The sequence below is a fragment of the Eleginops maclovinus genome, chromosome 18, assembly GCF_036324505.1.
Source record: "Eleginops maclovinus isolate JMC-PN-2008 ecotype Puerto Natales chromosome 18, JC_Emac_rtc_rv5, whole genome shotgun sequence".
Classification (NCBI taxonomy): domain Eukaryota; kingdom Metazoa; phylum Chordata; class Actinopteri; order Perciformes; family Eleginopidae; genus Eleginops; species Eleginops maclovinus.
The window spans coordinates 18,950,188-18,972,210 of NC_086366.1; the positions used below are offsets into that span (position 1 = coordinate 18,950,188).

The 22,023-nt window shown below is 38.8% G+C and overlaps 1 protein-coding gene across 3 annotated transcripts in view; it reads right to left on the reverse strand.

Moving 5' to 3' along the window:
- Positions 1 to 19,776, reverse strand: part of LOC134879709 (cell adhesion molecule 2-like) — a 115,883-nt gene extending 96,107 nt beyond the window's left edge. For all 3 annotated transcript variants that reach the window (XM_063906196.1, XM_063906195.1, XM_063906194.1), the window contains exon 1: positions 19,473 to 19,776. In XM_063906196.1, coding sequence (XP_063762266.1) covers positions 19,473 to 19,533 — 61 coding nt within the window. In that variant the 5' untranslated portion in view covers positions 19,534 to 19,776. The remainder of the gene's footprint in view (positions 1 to 19,472) is intronic.
- Positions 19,777 to 22,023: the final 2,247 nt, after the last annotated feature.

The following is a 22,023-nucleotide window of genomic DNA, read 5'->3' on the forward strand; positions in this document are numbered from 1 at the left end:
TAAAAATCAAAATCCAGGTTAATGCACAAACAAATATGGCATACTGTAAAATTATGTAAATGCAGCTAAAACTCAGAAAACAATAAGCAACAATAATGACTAAATTAATTCATTTAAAAGCCTTGCACACGCACAGAACTTTGAAGATTTCAGTAATTGTGGAAGGACAAGAAGAAATGCCAAGGTCCACAGATGCCGTACTCAGCCTAAAGCACCAACAACAACCAAGGAACCATGAATGTTGAAATTAATGTGGAAGTTCCTTAAGATGCAGCTCCCTGATGGCTGCTAGATGCTGGCTCTGAATAAAACTGTGTGGAAGTGAAAGGGAAACCTTCCAACTTATCTCTTGGAGTACAAAGTCAATTGTTTTTCAGTTTTTTCTGCAGAAGTAAGACTCTGAATAGCTAATACCACTTCTTCTACGGGGCCTTTTTTTTTCCTTTCTGAGGATGTTAATGCATTAAGAGTGGTGTCTGCGGTCGTGTTTTCTTGACTGATGGGTGTCTCGTGCTAATAAACTGCACTTTGATGGTTGCTGGCTCACCTTAAATCCTCTATGGCCTGACCTCTGTTGTCCAAATTTAGATTTGTTTTGCTCCTTGATGAAATGGCATTGAGCTGTAAATTCAATTAGAGGAACATTTCAATATTGATCATTTGAAGGTGAAACATTTCAATCAAAGCTTCCCAAATATTAACTGATGTGTGCAAAATATATGTATGGTACTGTATATGTACTTTTATATCATCATATGTAGCCTACTGTGATATAAATAAATGGTGTCGATTTAATGTACATGTGCGCCAGGTATATACAGAAACCACAACAACCACCACACCTGGAAAAACACAGTGACATTTAAATAAATGGTGCCAAATCTCAAAATGCTGCTCAGTCAACTTTGTGGTCAAGAGATTTTTCGAGTAACAGTCGTCACAGACACAGGGGGGCTGTACAAAGGATGAGACACACCAGCGCCCCACCTCCTCCTGCTCAGCTCTGCAGTAAACATCTCAAGACATCACAATCACTGGCTTGCTGCTTGCTACACCAAAGGGTGTCTGGAAACCTGTCTGAGAGCTCACTCAGGTATAGCAGAAGGCCCAGCAGTGCCTCAATGCAAATCGCCTCCGCACATTGGCAGCTCCTTTGTTGTTATCTCGTCTGATACAGTACATCAAGTTCATTTAGAAATCTCAGAGAACCCCGGCCAGAAAGCATTTACATTCTAGGATCCTGAAAAGTGTCATATTGGCTTATACATCTCACAGCCAAGCTTTGGCTTTCAGTTTCAGCCTATGATTCATCACTTAAAACAGATTCCTTCCCTTTTTCATGATCTAATAATGCATTTTCCTAAACGCCAGTGTTGATCCATTCTCTTTCCCCAGCAATTCTGTAAGCCTTTGGACACATTTAACGCCCACAGTACAAACAATTGCATTTGATGGGTTTGGATGAGCATATACAAAAGGATAACCTCTACTATATTAATAAAAGGCAGGAAGAAAACAATAAGTCATGGCCACCCAACTCACTTTTAAAATTCTCAAGGTTTCACTGTGAGCCCGGTAATACCAAAGGGTCAATTACAGAGAGATAATCCATAACTAATTTACTTGATTGATCGTCTAATTATGCCTGTTTATGTCATGCTTGATAATTCACTCTTTGATAAGCGTAAGCACCCCCTTGAAACTCAGAGGAGTCACAATAACGAGCATAGCAACATGGGCATTGCTCTGAGCGTTTCTAGGACCCTCAATACAGTTTATGTAACACTCAATTTAGATAGTAAACCGTCTGTGTCCCGCATGAACGCATTTAACAAACAGTTTGGCAAACATACATGCTAATACCCGCAGGGTTTTGTATAAACCAGGTAACAGGGGCGCTGCGCTCTCTTATTTTCGCCGTGCGCCCTCATACCAACTAGCCGATTTCCCCCGTTACATTTTAAAACAATATTTCTGTTCGCCAAAAACTGTATGATAACCCCAAAATTATGAAAATTGTGTCAAATCGTTAAGGGACTTTCTTTGAACCGAAGGGTTGCTGGTTCACGTCCACTGTCGGACTGGAGATGTGCCAGTTCACCCATGGTCACTGCCAAGGTGCCCTTGAACAATGCACCGAACCCACGCATCACAGCTCCCCAGGCGCTGTACAATAACTGCCCACTGCTCCTAGTACTAGGATAGGATAAATTCAGAGGTTACATTTTGCGTGTGTACTCTACATGTATGACGATAATAAATAAATAAAAGAGGGTTTCATCCTCCAATTTGTCTTCTTCTCATTCTATCTTTTTCTAAAAAAAACACTGACCTGCATGTATGAGCTAAGCTAATTTTGGCCAATAATACAGGCTCAGCAGAGTCTTAGCTAGTTAAATCCTATTGTGTCCATTCATGCTCTTCAATGTCCCCTATGTCGTGTTTAATTAGAGCCAAACTCACCATTTATTTATTGTTGTTTGTACAATATTTTCCCATTTGTTAATCAAGGGCCATTTCAATTTAAACAAGTTTCTATTTTGCAAAAGCATGTAATCTTAAACTACTTTGAAGCATTTCCCTTGTTTAAACAAATGCAATACCTGCAAGCCAGACATGAGCATAACACTATCTGAACTCCAGAAGAGACAGTAGATTGTGAATTGTGACACAGCAATTGTTTGCAATAGTAAAATGCAGTGACTGCAAATCTCCTACATGAAACACTAACCATATTGAGTGTATTTCCTGTGGTGCAGAAATGTCAATCAAACCACTATTTTATTATTGCCAAGTGCTCTGACAAAACAATCAAAATGAACTCCTGTATTACTGGATGTGATCGGGTGTATTTGTATGAGTGGTCACAGAGTGGGTAAGAGGAGACAGGAAGTTGGCATCTAAAATAAAAAAAATCCTGACCCCATTATTTTGACATCGATGTGTTTGGAAAGTGTTTTCAATATAAGATTCTGAGGAATGCTGGCTTAGTATGAAAAAGAAAATGAAGATGAAGAGAAAAAGAGGTGTTTTGAAAATTAACTTGCGTGGTATGGATGCAGTCAGCAGCCCTGATAGGTACTAATGTTTAGATCATAACATTAGATCCAAAAAGCAACATCAGTCTATGACACAATAAACATATCATTTAATCTTCACTTCTTCCCAGGGATAAGAAAACTTTTGAGTCCCTCATAAAATTATTATTCAAACTATTATGATTACTTCTGAATCCCTACATCTAGGCCTAACATACATTTCTGATGGAGTTCAAATGAAAACCGCAAGCAACAGGCACCCCACTGTAATCTCTTGTGAATGCAGGCCAATTACATAACTGCGGAACACAACAAGGCCTATAAGGCAGCTACTGTGCAGCTTCTGAGATGATGCAAGTCGGTGCAGAAAGCACTTAAGGAACCCACTTTTAGGAACAATGTTTCAATTGTAGAAAGCTTTTATAACCATTTCTTTGGTTGTAAAAGCTTTGCCACAACAAAGTATACTTCTCCTTGCAGGGTTTCTCACTTTACTATAAGATACGTCCCAGAACAAACCAATAAGAAAATAAATCTCCCAACCCAAAGTGCCATGTGGGTGGCCGGTGGAAATGTAAGTCAGGATCATCAGTTCTCACAGAGGTTTCGTTTTCAGAGTCGAACGTTTACTGTGTGCAGATATGAGACTAGTTGTAATATAATTTCTGAATTTACATTTCTACAAATGTTGCAACTTTAATTTTGGAAGCACATTTTCTTTACTGGAGTGAAAACGTCCCCTTCACAGTGGCAGCTGAATAAAATTCACTAGAGAGTGCATTACTGTAAATGTATTTTAAAAAACATGGGGCGCTTCCAGGTAAATCAGTTTATCTTTAAAGTCTCTGATGGAGGATGGATGGAAGGAGAGGTGTAACGTGATTACTTTCCAAGAGATTATGAAAATAAATCCTTCCTGCCAGCTTGCTTAAGGATATACTAAAAGAAATACATGCTTGATTAGATTATAATGTAACCTGAAGAAGGATTTGCGAACCCTACATTGAAAAAGTATACTCCTCTTACAGTATACGGTGCTATTCCGGTACAAGTAGGAAAAAGAGGACGATTTGTTATCTTTAATGAAAGATTAAAAAAAGAAAATCTTCCTTCAGATGTATCACACAGAGAAGGGCTAGCTTTAATATAATGACTATGAGATAATTTTCTTAGCATGGTTCTTTTAATATACATTTATAAAAAACAAACAAATTGGAAAGCCGAGGACAAATGACAGCTGAAAGCTTCCATACGGTGTTTCAGAAGAAGAAGGAACCCTTAATCGTCCCACAGAGGGGACATTTTAAATTCTGCATTTGACCCATCCAAGTGAAAGGAGCAGTTGGCTGCCATACTGTATGTATGGCACCCAGGGAGCAGTTTAGGGAACTGTGCTTTGCTCAGGAACACCTCTGTAGCACTTGTTCTTTCGGAGACTTGACGGTGACCTTCTGGTTCCAGTCAAGTCAGTACAGACTTTGCCACCTTCGCCCAGTATGAGCAGTTGACAGAAGCAGTCTGCAGCTCTTACAGGGATGGTATTTGGCAGAGGCTGAGGAAATTAGTGTAAATTAAAGGATAATTTGAAGGAAAAAACAACATCTCTCTCTCTCTCTCTCTCACATCCATAATTACAGTATTTTCATCTGCTAGGACAGGAAGCTTGACTCTTCTGGTACTTTGAAATGCTTTGTTTTTTTAAAGGTTTGATCAAAAGCATAAAGTGCGTCACAGATTGTACGCTGCTGATTAAGAATTAAAGGGATTGTTTTTAAACTCAAAGCCATTTTTTTAAACATTATATCAAGAGAGACATGACTATGAGGCATCTGTTATTCAAATTCATATGTAATTCATACCAAATAGCAATAAATACATCACAAAGAGGTTTTGAAATTATCAAACAATTAATTGCACACTGTATGTGCAAAGTATTTTCACAGAAGCACTATATTTCTTAGAGAAGCGGACCATAAAGTGCGAGTTAATAATTTGAATATAACGGATTGTTTTGATCGTAAATGAAAAGACTCACTGTTCAACTCTTAATTCAATAAGGCATGTTGTGATGACTCTAGCGCGGTATCATTTGGTACGATACAACTCCTATCAGACCAATGGCTGTTTCATTTAACTCAATGTGGTGAATAAATGTAGAGATATGTAACCCTTCTGAGAGAAAGTTTACGGAAATTAGATATGGAATCTGACAATTTTAAAAAGAGCAAAACATACATGTGTATGGTTTTATGTCATATATGGCACTTTCAGACAGCCCTTATCTGCTGTTTTTCATTGTGTAATAGCATTGTACTTGAATACTTTTTCCATTATAGTACCCATCACTTTAATTATTGCTGCATGTGTAAAATGTGATGGGGGAAAAATGCTCTGTATTTTTTCCATCCTCCTTATTTTGAGTATTACCTGCAGCTCCACTTTATGATTTGATCAGTTATTTGCATACTGTTTTTTTCAAACCGTCCAAACATTAGAGGTAAAGTACATTTCCTTTTAATGCAAATTAGTAGTCTTACCAGTCTTTAAAGCTCCTTAAGGCTCCACATCTCCAATTACTGAAACTGAGAGTTGTGCTTACAAATAATTCAACGCTCAATATGAATTTCCTCCACTGTATTCATTAAAAACATGATTGGGTCAGAATGACGTGAATGTAAGAAAATCATTAAGTGGAAATAATGGTACAGTGAGTAATTAAAGCAAACAGTGTGTTGGGTCCAGCAGGAATGTGCTTGTGGCTGATCTCTGTTCTTTGGAGAGATGTGTTATAATGTTGAAGTATTAAGCCAATTATTGGAAAGGATTCTAAGAGCTGTGCTCTTTGACTTCATGACAGCATATTGCAAGGGCTGTTTCCATGGTTTCTGTTAATTCACAGCAGTAATGCATCAACTGCATTTCCCTCTTAAAACAAGCATTTGAGGGCTTTTAATAATTTGCAACGGCCACAATATGAATGCTATATAGCCCTACTACTTAGAAATACAGGTTAAAATGAGCTGCTTTTCCTGCAATAAATGTTATACTCCCTCCTAAAATGCCACATCATTACCAGGCATATCAAACAGCAGGGAGCTGTGTGTACTGCAGGATAAAGTCAATACCATGACGTCCTGATGTTGTGCCTCTGCTCTGGGAATTCAATTAACAGGAACAAGAACTTTACAGAAATGTTGTTTTTTTAACAACAGTATGATACCAATTAACTGTCAATAAAGCTTATGTTTATTCACTACATCTAAGACTTTCTGCTTGAATATAATGTAACATATCTTACCGTAACTTAAGGTTAACCCCTAGATGTTTACCTTGGCTCTTGAGTGAAATTCACTGGTGTTCCTAAAAACTTTTTAAATTTTAAGAAATGTATTTTCTAAACGGTGTACGGTGTGGGACACAGTACGTAAGATTGTTGCATCAAACAGCTTCAAATAGGATGAAATGTGAAAGCGATAAAGATATTGTTCGAGTAGCGATCAAAAGAAAGTAGGGATTGGGAAAAGACATGACAACAATTTTAAATAAATAGTACTTTGTAAATCATGTAGCCTATAGCATACAGCTTGCGCAGGCTTATTTTTTGTCAATAGAGTTTTGTAGATCAGTATTTAATTTACAACAAGCCAACCTTCAAAGAAACAATGCAAACGGGAATTTCTTATGCACTTTAGAATTTGTATTTTAAATGATTAGAGAAAGACTATATTTAGCCTTAAGATTGGTAATACTATTATGTGGGTTTGTAGTAGAGTTTGAATTTAAACCTTCTTTTCTATGAGCCTCGAAAAGACGTCTGCTTCTCCAATTTATATTAGATTAATAAATGTTGTGTGTTAACCCTGTTCTCATGAAGAAATGACAGTGGGTTAGAGTTTCAGTGTCGCTGCTGCATGTGAAAATCCCACTGGAGCCTGTCAATCTGGGATTTGATAAAGCCTTTGTGGAGCTAAGAATATCTTAAAAACCCATATTTCTTATTACTGCTCCTGTATTGCCATTGGCAAATGTGTAAGTAATTCAGGATCAGCCTGGTGCAGTTTTCGAAAAAGAATATCTTAAAATATCCTGATTGTGTTTCACTGATTGTGTTTGGAAAACGAGAAAAGTACAGCACAGAAAACGGCTTAAAGTCAGACTGAATTACAACTACCATCAGTTACACTCGCACTGTTCCCATTATTGCTTTTTTTTTCATGTTATAAATCTCAGTGATGAAATATATTGTTTGCCATTTTCTTGTTGCCCTTAAGATATTTCAAAGCCATGAAAAGTGGGAAGCACCATGTTTATCGAGCCCATCCTTCCTTGTTTGCCCATTGAAATCCAATCAAAGTGTCTGCAAAATCTAGATAACACTAATCCAGGGCTACAATGCAAAGAACTGTGATCAGATGTGATAATCCAGATATATGGAGGTGTAAACAAGGTCAGAGAGAGTGTATTTGTCGCACTGTTGCATACAGTTTGGATTGTGTTCAGTCGAGCACAAGGTTACATCAATAATGTAAGCTTGACTACAGTCGCTGTGATGTTATCCAGGTTGCTAACACATGCACAAACTGCAACACACACAGGCAAAATGGCACAGATGCCAATGTAGACGCTCACACATCCAAACATGGAGCATCTCCAATCTCTGTCCTTTCCCGATTCATTCAATAAACTGATCCCAAAAGGTGAATGATAAGAATGTTGATGATGTCAAAATTGTGTTTAATATTATCTTTTTATGTATTGATTATGGTGAAATGATACAGCCATATGATGTTATCCTTCATGAAAACAAAGTACAAACACTTGATATTGATGCAAGTAGGAAGAAAAGGAACCAAATTGTATAAACCTTGTAATTCACCTCCTATCATAAAGAACTTGGTACAGTATCTTCAGGGACCTTGTAGATATGACGCAACCTTCAGATTGTAGAATGGTAATCCCTGGTTGAATCATATCAGTGCTTCAGGACCAGCATTGCAGAATTGGTTGGTGTAAATCAAAAAAAGCAATTGTGTCCAGAGAGTCTGCTTCTACATCAAGCTACTTCACACGCAGTGATTGTTCAATCAGGGCTGAATCTATGGATAGATAAAACTCCATGCACTTTATTTTACTTCAGAAGAAAGAAGATATACATGTTATATCATCTCCAAGCTCGGAAAATCCTGGATGGTTTCATAGTGTCCAATATGTTATTTCAAAATAACCAAATCCTTCTTCTAAGCATCATTTTGGAGGATCACACACACACACCAAAGAGCCATGTGGTTCTGCTAACATAGCTTCTAACATCCCCTTTGCCACCCCAGTTCTGTGAGAAATGTGTCCAAACTCAGATTAGTAAACTTTGTTGGGAAATAGAAATAGGACATTATCTGTTTAAAAATGTTCCTGAATGTGGCCTCGAAAAGTAACTTTAATACTTGACAACAACAAAATATGTATTCAGTATATCTGACTGTATTGTTTATTTCAGGATGAGAACACACTGGAAAATCGCAATACACTTTCAGAGACATCTGCCGTTTGGCCATTGTTACTAAACCACAGCCTCAACAAACCACAGTCTTGCCAACAGAGTCCTTTTTCACAGCACAAAGGCCTCCTACAAGTGTATGTCCATTTGAAAAGTGACTGTCGGCAGCTTTCCGCCGTGAGTCCATACGGTCCCTGTATTTATGGGGTTATGAAGCCTGCTCCTGGGGTTTAGAGTGGTCATTATCTGGGGGATGCTACAGCTCCAGTTGTTAAGGTCACCTGGTCCACACCGAATGTCCTCACAGTCCTGGAGTACTGGAGGATACTAAGTGTGTAATCATCCCTGAGCCCACAAAAGGCAGGGTCTATCCAGGCTGGTCATTATAAGAGCTTATTGTAGGGTCCATCCTACCTCTATATCCTGCTATTTCAGAAACACCATCCAAAATAGCATATCTCTTCCTGTGGCATTTTCTAAAATATAGCAGATATACCTGACTATAGTGGAGAATGGATTGGGCTTGAAGTTCATCCTGAGAGTTCTCTCAGTTTGAATTAGTCCTGAAAGCATAATTATTGTGATCAATTAGTATTGCGTTTTTGTTAGCAGGTCTGACTGTGACAATTTGTTCCTTTCTGTACTCCCCAAAAAGGTTTTGGATATTCTTTGTTCATTTTAAAGTAATTGTTTAACAAAATTAGAAGCAGATAATAACCTTGCTGAAAGTAGCAACAATTGGAGTGGTTTTACTTAAAACTCTGACCCTGCAGTCTGAACATCCAAATCAAGATAATAATTGCCTCCTAATTATACAGCAAAACTCTCCAACGATAAAATGCTTTCAATTCATGAACTTAACGGCAAAAATGTTGTTTAGGAATCAGCAGGTTAAGTTAGCCAAATGCAAACTGTCAGGGAATATGCAATTAATTCAATTAACCGCAGCGGGCCTTATTAATTGAACCCATCTGCAACGGTTATTCTTTATTTCAGTGCACATAGTAAATTAAATGTATCATAATATAAAGTCTCCAGGGTGTTAGACCAAATGTTGCCTAAATACTGTTGAACATGAGGCTGCATTTGACAGCTGCATATAAAGTCAGGCATATCAATGTTCTGCTGCAATGAATTTTGGAAAGTCTACTTTTTTACTATCTTTCCACTAAACATCTTTTTTATGTCACTAGCCTTTTGTAATGCTTAATGAAACAAACATATGTATTTTTCATTGTACCCTTTAAGAAAAGTCCTATCAAATGAAGATAATGGATGTGTACTCCTTTTTGACTCTACAAAAGACAACCCTTTTTCCTTCACAAAAATTGGGGGGAAACATGTGCAAGGCATCATGCTGTATTATGACTGCACCTTGATTCTCAGAGTGGTTACTTAACTTGCACACCTGCAGTTGAGAGGCACTGTTCCTGCCAAACATAATACATACAAATTGAAACAATAGGGCTCTTAGGTTAGAATATACAGCTCCACACATCCAAACTGTGTGTGAACACACCCTCAGAATGTCACGCTAATGCAGCAGTCTGCAGGTGGTGAAACCCTTCCCATAAAAAACACCCCTAATGCACTTAGTTTCTTTGAAGAGGAGGCCATCTTTACTAATTGTATTAATCCTCTCACAGGGAACTCACTGCGACTTGGATTTATGTCTTCAATTAAAAAGGTAAATCTGTGTGAAGACGGTGTTCAACATTATCATACATGTTACGGTTTAACCTTTATTTCAAAAGTGCATTAACCCCTTTTACGTTTACCATCATAACAGGGCAAGGAAATGCCAGATATATCTCTACACCCACATCCCTCTGCTGTTGACAGTTTGTGTGCACTACTGCTTCACACCTTCTCTTCCTTTCCCCTACTTGCTCTCAGCTTAGTGGCTTTGAGGCCGTTTTTTTTCTCTGTCGAGCAAAGCATGCTCTCTGGCTCTGAGCACTGGCATCTCTTGCATCGGTATGCAGCTCCCGTTCAGACTGCTGATCCCTCTTTATGAGGACATGAGTTTCAATGCTTTTATCCCCCACCTTCACTTGCAAATATGCCTGCATTCAGTATCTACACTTCAGCTTTGGAGACCCGTGGGAAGCCTTTAAAGAAGAAGTCAATAAAATGGTATAAACATGCATGAGATTAAGTGTGTGCTTTTTGTGTCTTTATTCCAAAGTTACACTTTTCTGGACGGCTATGGAAAACTAAATAATTTTCAAGCTGTTACACAGAAGCCAAAGCTCTATGTCTTCACTGACGAGAAAATGCATTTACTTGTGTGTAAATGCGTGTACATTTAAATACATAATATACCAGAGTATCCAGCACAATATAAATGTGCTTATTAAATACAGTCTTTGGTTCATCCATATTCTAATATAAAGTATGTGCTAACACAACTGGAAAGCAGCCATGTTCCATGTGTAAGATGCTCAATAAAAGGTTTTATCTTTTGTTTTTAAAAAACAAAACATTCAGGGACTGTTTTCATAATGCAAATAATCAGTTGCGTTTTCTATTGCCTCCAGACAGTGCATGGAGTATGAATTAGTCTACTAATCACTACAAGAAAGTTTGCTCTTTAACATGGCCACATCTATTGCTGTAAGACAATGAACAGGTTGGACTTGTGCATTATGTCTTTGCTAGACAAAAGTTGCTTTACTTATTTTGCAGTGATAACAACACTGAGGAATAGAGAAAAAACATAAGCATGTAGTAAAATGTCACAAAAATAGTCTGAAATACTGCCAGACTTAAAGACACTTCAAATTAGCTTCATGTAAGTTTTGTAGCAGGTGATTATTTACGTTTGCATCAGGTTTTTTTAAGTTCACGAAGGTATCCTCACAAATTAAGAGACATTAAAGTCTGAGGACCGGAGACATTGAATTGCTTCACAACATGATTGTCATTGTGTGTCCGTGGATTCTGAGGCCCTGGGATATACAGGTGCACCTGCCTTCGTTCTGTGATAGACTACAGATCAAAATAATCCTCATAGGGATTCAGCAAGATGGAAATATGATGTTTCTTTTCCTCAAATGGCTTCTCTTCAAATCTGTCCTATATCCTTTATTTATTTCAACACTCTAATTTTGTGCAAAATATGTATACAATTACACAGCCATAGAATGCCAAACTCTACCCTGGAATAAATAACTACATTTGCCATTAATTGCTTCGCACAAGTCCATGAAAATGCATGAGTTTTTGCACCAAGCTATCAAATTTCCAAAGATGAACAGAGTCTCCTTTATCTGGAGCTCAGACGTCCAGCCTGACTGAAGGGCCTTTATGAGCACAGCAACCCAGAGATGCAAAATCTATTGACTGAGTGAGACTGATTGAACTACTGTGTTAACGCGTAAAAAATAGAAGCATTTTAAACTGGTTGAGAGCAAGTATATATAAAACACAAGGACAATCCTGACATTTTAAAAACACCATTATTTGCCATATCAATATGCACCAACTATGATTACTTTTTAACACAAGTACTATTTTCCAAACTTGACCACAGCTGCCTTCTCACTGAGGACTTCTGTTCTTTAATACTGAAGCTTCATACAGACAAAACCACAGAAAGGAAGCATTGTGTGTACTCAAAGCACATGTCAGTGCCATATCTAAATGTAATGTAAACAACACTAAACAAAGGCTTAAAGGGGTTTATTGTACTTCATATTGCAGCTTTGTTTTATGCAATGGCAAAAGACCCTGACATAATTCAACGCAGTACAGTCACTCCTGGTCAGGCTGCCAGGTGTTGGTTTCCGTGCCTCAATAGTCGATCATTCTTCTTGGAAACCTCCCAAACACGCACAGCAGAAGCAGAAAATGACATCCATAACCGTAAACACATACTAATGCCTCCCATATTTTATGTCTAACATTACAATCTCAACACCCCTCTCACTGGCATGAAGAAACTTGTGTTTTGTTTTTCTAAGCTAAATGAGGACTACTTCTGTGAAGATGTCTTCCACTTCCCCAGAAACAACACAGAAAACCAAAAGGTGGCATAACTTTTAGGTGACACATCCACTCAGAAAAAACGACTCGAACAGATTACATGCTCGCTGGGTCAGGGAATGGTGTATTGCTGTCATTTCTGAACAAAAAATATTAACTTTGTTCATAGAGGCTGCAGCAAGAGGAGAAAAAGGGAGATCATCACACAGGCTACAAGAGATTCAGAGGCTCATCCATAGTCGGGCACAAAGCCTCTTCAACAGAGATGAGGGCCAAGAGAGATTGGTAAAGGGCAGCACTGCAAACGGGCATAAAATGAAGCATAGGCTTAATTTTGGGCACAATACCAAAATATAGGGAAAATGCATAACCCTCTCATGGTACAAATACCTACCACCTTACCGATATCACAGCTGAATATCACTCATCGAGACTTCCATTAGAAATGTTTAGTCCATTCACTGCAGATTATTATATTTTTGATTGTTTTACATTTCTTTTTCAGTACATCCTAAGTAGGATCAATTCTGCTGCATATTTAAAGATTATTGATTTATTTAAATGACCTTTGACCCTTAAGTGATGGGCTACATAACTTACATGTGCATCAAAATGTTAAGAAGCTAATCGATTGACAGAGTAAACATGGTAACTCCTTGACATTTTCAGACAAATACTGACAAAAAAAAAAAGATAAGTAATATCCTATGGTGTTCAATACAGTGATTCACTAGCTCTGGCTCACTTACGTTTACACTGCTATTTGAAAAAGCATCTATATAATTCCCACTTCTATTACTCGTTAGACAACTGCAATGTGTTCTAAGCACAATGACTTATGGCTGCAATTATTCACATATACATTTGCAGGATTGACAGAAAGTGAGTTAATTCAGGTAATAATGTTTATTCAACAATGTACATATTTTTTAATCCTAAAACAATGTTTTGTTATTGTTTAAGGAAATTAACTACTGATAGTCATGATTTATTAAATTTACTCTCTTTTTCTTTTTATCCCCACCATAGTTTGCACGCCTTGATACAAAATACAAAAATACCTGAAATACATGAGAATATATTCATCATGAACAGTCTCACAATTAGCAGCATTACACATTTTCTACTAGGTTAATCAGCCTCCATTCATAGATGATTTGGAGCAATGTGGTTGAAAAATAGTATAATATAATCCTCCCAAACTATAAAATCAGTCTCACGCTGGGTCAAATCTTACTGAACAGAAGCGTTCCTTATGCTGTGAGAAAAAGTGTCTTCTGTTTCTACTTGATGACAAATAACTTACTCGGCTGTGTGTGTGTTTCAGCTTGGGCAGCTCATGTAGAAATATTGACTCAGCTGTCCGAGACCCTAGGAATACATGTAAATTCTGTTTTATGGTGGATTTCGCCTTTAAGATGTGTGAACACAGGTGCCTCCTTAGAGCCCCAGATTGATGTAAGCGCTGCTTTAACCAATTCGCAGTGTGACCAATTCTGGCATTAAAGTTATCATGAGTATCTTGAGACAGTTCTCTGGGAAAGTAGCAAAACCTCTTTTTTTCTCAAATACGGGTCGGAATAATCTTTGATATTGTAATTGCCCTTACAGTCTTTCAGCATCATTGCTAAGCTGATACCCGCTCTGAGGGGGCATGGTGTGTAAGAGAGCTATGACAAAGAGCATGGCGAAGGGAGACTGACAGCACGCAGAGTAGTCAGGGCAGTGTGGAGCTAATCTATAGGCCCTCTCCTCACTTGTCTGAGCACATTTGCCTCTGGCATGAGGCTTATCCCTACAGATGTATATCTGTCAACAGAAGCAAGCTGGGCAGCAATGGCTCTTTTGGAGCATATTTGTTCCCTTTACTGGATTATTTATTTGCAGTGTGTACAGCACAGCACCCAGGCCTGCACATGGCAGCTGGGAGAAGCTCTGCAGGGATAAGCTTACCCTCAGCAGAGAGGAGAGGGTATCCTTGACTGTGAACCTTCTTCTGCCATACCTTGCCTTCAGCTCGGCCAGCTTGCTCCAGCAGCCTGATTATTCCAACCTGCAGGAAAGGCGCCCATGCATAGATCTCACAGGCTCCCTGTGAGCACCGATATGTGACATTGTGGGGTTTACTTTTGCTTTGGTGCAATAGGTATTCATTTAAAGATATGTTGAATAGGCTGAGATTAGAGCTGAAACAGAACTCCAATTTCATATAAAAGAACTGAGAAGGGATGCACCAGCTGCCATCCTGTAACACACTCAAAATGACAAATCCACTGTGCAGGTAAAACACTTCTCCATGTCTATGTCCACTGTCAGAGGGTTTTAAAATGCTCAAAGTGAAATCCATAATAAACTATGTGGTTTCTGGCCACACAAAAAAGCTTAGAGGAGATTTCCGGACAATTTTACACTTTTGTTATGCTGGTGAAAACTGATTGGATTTTGCCACATAATATTCACAATCCGCTAACCATATGCATACAGAGCAGAAAAAGTGTTTGAATTCATATACATTCAGCTTATTTCACTAATCTGCTGGGATTTACATCCTGATGAATTCAAATGAAAACATTTAAATAATGCAACACATTGTATGATGTGCAATATATGCATTAATATGCATGCATGTATAGTGCATACTTATTTTTGAAAGAGCTTTCAGGATTCCAGCATATCAGTGTTTGAAACATTGACTTCCTGTTGAAGATAAATAAATATATATATGATTTGCAGTTCTTTGATCATGATTCTATTATGACATTTAAACAGTTTCATTTACAATATGTTCATGCATCAAGAATCAGGCAGAAATCACAAAGTCTATTTTATATTTTACTTTCAGCTTTCACAATCTTTGGACAGTGGAAATACAGATGAAGAAACGTCCTGCAGGAATTCAATCTAATAAACAGAGTAAGGGTCATAACCATGAAAGTAAATGGGTCTACTTTTGGTAAAATATTTGAATGAAAATTTAACGTTTCACAAGGCACTTTTGCATTTTTTATGACATGCCTTAAATCCCTTCTTAATCAAGGAAGAAATGTTCCATGAACATTATGAAGGAATAATTTATCTTTAACATCCTTGTCTCTTTGTCTGTAGTTTTGATGTCTTTGGTTTTGATACCAGACTAAATGCTGTAAAAAAGAGTCACTTTCATTTATTCTCAGCATTGCCCCCATAACTGCCGGCACACGTTATGGTCAAACACATACTTATGCTCAAATGTCACCTGCAGGGTTGTACTTGCCAAAAAGTCTGACGAGATAAGAAATGATGAAAGGCTCCGTGCTCAAACAAAAGAAAAGTTCCCTTGGCGTTATGGGAGCTTTTTGGGCTCTGCAAGAGGGAAGGTGATGAAACACTTGAGTAGAATGAATGTCAGACCAAACCATAGACACTGTGGCCAACAAAGAAAAAAACACACATCATAAAATCTACATTTCTGATGCAACCAGCCCACCGGTCTGCAAAGACACCAGTGTTGCCGCCACATGGCTAATTAGCATTACTAGCCTGCTGCCAATTAACCTGTTAACTGGCTCTGGCAGCCTGTCGGGTGTCAGGATCAGCTGCCTCTGGTGAGATATGTTGTGATGACTCGGGTGCAGGGAAACATCATCACCTCACACAGGAGCTTGAGTTCCAAATGTGGCACATGCCAGGTTTAAGGGTACATACAATATAGAGATGAGACAATAAATAGACTTACAGTAAGTAACATAACATAACATTTAATCTGTCACTACAGCATATTAAACATGTAGGCAATGAAGTGCTCCATAGGCTGCAGCTATGGATAAGAGTTTACCAATGCATTTAAGCAAAATGCTAATAGTGTAGTTGTTTTAAGAAGGATGAGCCTGCAGGAAATGACGCTCAGCATTATAGAGCATGAACAGAGCTGCTGAGGCGGAAGTCTTGTCTACAGTATCATTGCAGTGTGGGATGCTGCACACTGCAATTTAACTGTCTATTAGGCTGTGATCGTGCAGAAGAAGCATGGACCTTATTACCTTCACCAGGGAGGTTGTGTTTTCAGTCCCAATGGTTGGTTTGTTTGTCTGTTAGTGAACCCAATGTCTCAAACAGATCTAGATGCATCCATATTTATTAAATGGAGGTGTTAACACCCCACAAAATGTATGGCCACAAATGAGTATTTCTCTCAGTTTACTTATCTTTGAGTAAAAACAAATATGGCACATGTATGTAATAATACTGTATCTCTGTGTTTTTTGCAACAGCCCCTGATTGTAGTTCAGATCAAACATTCTGACCATTTTATAGCACATTTGAAGGATTGTGCACCCTTGTTGGAGGTGTCCTGCTTTCTACACATTATTTAGGGATTTTGCCCTGGGTGCTCCTAATGTGTCAAAACGTAAGCCACATAGCATAAATATTTAAATGTGCCCTTGCAGTGGGCCCCATCTTTTCACAGCTTTTGGACAAAATGATAAAAGTCTCCGGTCTCATCTCCCTGGCAGGATGTCCTGAATGTAAATACATTACAAAACAAAGCTGTTCGTTTCTATTTCACGCTGTTGTGTTAGCTAACAGTGCTAATAGTATTAAAGCTAATGTAGTCATCACAGACTTGAAACTATTGCTGTCTATGTTACCGTATTTATATCAGGAGTGCACCATTTTTGCACAGCCATCTGATACAGCCAAATGTTAAAATTGGAATTAAATGCAACATTTTATAATGTTCACCAAAAGGCATTAAGAAGGTGAAGGGATTAGTTCAGCACAGTGATAAACTATGCTGTCCATTTTATGAGCAAGCCACCTTCAGTCTGCACAGATGGGATACTCCAAGTTTCTGCTCTCATTCTAAAGTCAAGATTTGCATCTGACATTGAAATATAAAGTTTTGTTATATATTTTTAATACATTATTGTGGAAATGTATTCTTCAGTCAAGATAAAACTGACATGGATCATCTGGGCAGGCCCACCATGAGATATAGACTTAATGAAGTTTATACATTTGTTATTTCTGTGTGGTAATGCACGGAAAGAACAAACGTTTCGATGAGCTCATGGGCTGCAGCAAAACAACAAACTTGTCATGCGAAATGCAGCCAAATTCACCTTCCCATCCTTTTAACATCACTGATATGTACGTTTGAATTAATATGTCTTTCCTTATAATATTATATTCATAGTCAAGTTCAATTCTCATTTCCTAGATAATGGAGGTTCCTTGGCTCAAGCATACAAAATATCTTTAATGCAAGTTACATGTATTTGTCAGTTCAAATACTGACATGGACTGACATTTAGGGCTGCCTTTGTCGTAGGAAATCATCGAAAAAAGATGTTGGGCTTTTCAAATTAAACCCAAGAAAAGATTGGCAGTTGTGCAACGTTGTCACAGTTGATAGTTACTAGCCTATTAAACATGCTTGATAATTTAACTCTGACCACAATTCACCCCACAGAGGGGCCCGTGGTGAGAGGGCAAGGCGCCAGGTGGATGTGTCATCAGATCCCATATGGATATACTGCTCATTGAGGTCAACTTATTGAGATGAAACAAATGTGTCGTGTTGAAAATAGCCAAAGGGAAAGTAACATCAATAAAGTATATGATTTCAAATCACTTCTCATAAGGTTAAATTGTATTAAGCTGAATAGAATTTTGAGTTAAGGTAAACTGGGAGGTTTTTTTCATTAAGTAATGGTCCCACTTGGATTAAAAGGCAAGTGGTGATGTTGAAAATTTGATACTAAAGGAACATTTTGAGAGTTGATTTCTGATGTTATGGATGGAATATGGGAATGACTTGAGCAGCCATATACAGTAGAGACTGCCTGTATGTTCCTTGATGATTGTAATGGTGTGTAAGCTTCCGAAAGCAAAGTCCTCAACAGAAGTACTTTAGATTAATTCTGATCAATAGAATTATCTTTAACACTCTGGTCAAAGGTCACTCTCAATACTATTGTCTACATGACAACTGATTCAGCAATGAAAATGTAAGTCCCGTGATGACATGTGGCACAACATCTTCAGTCAGCACGGATTTTTTTTTTTTATTGCATTGATTTTGGAATTCCTACCATGAATCTCCCTGCTGTATAGGCGTTATGTATCTGCGCACTGGTCGCCTACAGGGCGGTGGCTGCGCAAGCATGTCCAAGAGCGGGACGGTCTGTGTGGAGTTGAGGGAGTTGTCATGAGGAGGGGACTGAAGCTTGGCTGCAGAGAGCCATCACATACTGTACTCAACCTTAACTGCGTCTGATTACAGCAACCCAACTTTGAATGAGCAACTGCATGGCTTCCATACCGACAGTCCTGGAAAATGAGTCCGCGCACACTCGCACACAGATCAATTCTACACTTAAAAACACAGTGCGCATACTGGCTGCCATCGAGACAAAAGCTCAAGTCATATGTAGCCATCGAATATTGATTGTCACACTGTTTGAAAGTCATGTGTGAAATGACTTAAAAAACCTCAAATAGAGCATACATTATGACTTTAAAATTAACCACCCAATGACACGGTTCACACAATAAAGAATACGCACGCCACCATCTGCTGTAACCTCTCGTGCACCCCTGTGTCCGCTCGCTCCAGGGGACACGACTGAATGACCAGGCAAACAGGAGGACTCATCTGCAGCCTGGTGTTTTATCTGCCACCTAATACCAAAGAAAAGGCAACATCCAAGTTGTCTCCGACACAAAAACTTGCAGCCGCATTCTGCTGCTCATTGCGCTGCACAATTTCCAACTTCCAGGCATTCCAGCACAGCCAGCTCTGACATCTGTCCTCCGGCCAAAATCACAACATTTTGGGGAACAAACACTCTTTCCACAGACACTGGGACTCACGTGTGACATGATCACATATGATGTTTACACTCAACGCAGCCACCACCTCCCCGCACACCACGCCCGTCCACACAACAGCAGCATCACCCAGCGCTCACCTTTAAACACGCTTGCACAGAGGCTGTAAAGGATGAAGATCAAGTGCTGCTTGAAAATCATATTCTTCTCTTTTTCCTTCACAATTCTACGTAGACACTCCGCTCCGGTTTTTTCTGTCCTCTTTCTGTCTCTTCTCCTCGGGGTAGACTTATCCAGGTACACGGCGCAGTGTCGGACAGACCGGAGTTACATTGATGAACTCTGCCTTTTCCTTCCAGAGAAGTCGCTGTGTATGTTTGCAGATCCGGGGGAAGTGGTTACGAGTGTAGCAGGACGGCTGAGATGCTCGTCGGCAAAGTGCATCTCCTGCTTCCCTTTATTGCCTTTCTCTTTGACTCGCTGCAGAGAGCAAGAGTCCCGCCCACGCTTTTTGACTAATGAAGACGCTTTGCCAATGGAGAACACCTAGACATAGTTCTGATCTCTGATAAACTGTCAAAACAATTGCACGGTGTCACATACGGGTTACTTTCTTACAGAACTTTGGAGAGGGAACATCAGTAATTCTCTGATCGGTTTTAGAGGATCATTTAGAAAATGTCACAGAAGAACAAAATGCTCCTTCAGGATAATAGCTAAAACTCATCATAACAATATCATAAAATATATAATAAAGTCATGAGGTTCCCAACACAAACCTTCTCTAAGGCTCCAAAATGAAGCAATAATGATGCGCTCTACTCAGATATTTTATGTTATTTGACAGTGTGAGTCTGAGAGAGCAGAAAAAAAACCATGACAGCAATTTAATGTATTAAAATATGCCCACAGCTAGCAGAGTTAATTTTACACTTTTAGACAGTTCTGAACAGCCGCCCCAGAACCGTTACAGCTTTATGATCCTGCAGTCAACACAAGACAAGTTAAAATAAGTGTCAGTGCAAAATTGACACTCATTATCACTTGGAACATTTTACATCCGCACACTGAGTATCTTTCTCAGAGGCCTGGAAAGACAATGAAAAGGGACACATGCAAAACAGAAGACCTGTCATGATTTGTAAAAAAAAGGGCCTTTCAAGGTTGAGACCTGGTGTTTGGGTGTGTGTCAGGAAATCAGTGCACAGGCCAAGAGGAGGCTAATGGGCTCCTGGACATCCCTTTTCCTTCAAAGGCTCCTATGAGTGGTGCACAGGAATGAGTGTGACCATCAAAGACAGAGGTGGGGAGGAAAGCAGCCGCTGCAGCCAAGGGTCTTTTTCTAAGCCCATCGCAGGGATTTTACACATGGTTTAACATGCTGCCGGTCGAATTTGGTTCAATTTTGCACGGTGGCCTTCCACGCCACTCCCACTTCAAATCAAATTGCTGACCTGGCTATACCACCTGAGAAAAAGCTCTGCTGCTGAAAACATATATTCCACATTGCTAAAACCACCAGATTTCTCTCTGTAGGAATAAATGTAAATTACATGTGCAGCTTGGCCGTTCATTAACAAGCAATCAGCTGGATCACTCATTTCGTTGCAAACTGAGAAATGAATGCAGCGTTTTTTGGCTATTCTAATCCATTATAGCTTGTAATCAGAATGGGTCGAATAGGAAGCCTTTTACAGAGACATGCGCTCATTCACTTTTGTATGCTGATGCTGCGTTTTAGCCTTTTAACTTGTAACAACACACATCTTTATTCCCTGGGGAACCTTTGTTGCCTTTGTGAACTGTAAACCCTGAAGGATTGTGCACGTCTGTGTGTCATACATTCTCAATAGAACTGACTTATAATTCAGAGCAGAACTATATAAAGCCAATTACAATGAGGATGTTGCTAAAGAATCAATCCCATGTGTGTCATGAAGGTCACTTTCTCGTTGTTTCATTAGATCTTTGAGAGTATAATTCCACTCATGTCCCTTTTGAAAAGTGAGGATTTATTGACCATGTGGGTTCAGCAGAAAGGCTTGGGGTGATGACACAGATCTGTATTGCAGAGGAGCATGTTATCTGTTGCATTTATGTCGTTTACTCATTGCTCTGTATCATAATACCCAATTGTATGCTTTGTTAGCTTAAACAAGGTCACAAGTCACAGAAACATTTTTATCCTAAATTATAATTTACAATTTCAATGGTTTCCACTTGATATTAGGATATGAGATGCTATGTTCAAGTCCAAGAAATAATCCAAACAAAAACAAAAGACAATACTTTAGGCTTAGGTGAATTAATATGCATTAACCTGTCACTGATAGCATTTAATCCTCGTTGCTGATTGAAAAGCAACTCATCCGGACAAACTCGGTGAGCAATCCATTTCAGGATGGGCCTGAATGACAGCAGTCGTGAAGGCTGAATGCTTTATGTAAATGGAGAGTGATGGAGTGCTGCACCCAGGATCAGGAAATGGGCTGTGTCAATATTTTTTGTTGTTTAAGCAATAAACATTGTTCACACTACCATGGCCATTTAGAAGATTTAACATTGTGGATTACATATTTCTTTAGAGTTAACAGTTAACGATAAGGAATACCTTAATTGCATTGATTAAGAAAGAATAACCTTTCTACAGAACTATATTTATGTCTCCTCATATGACGTGTTTTGAAAAAT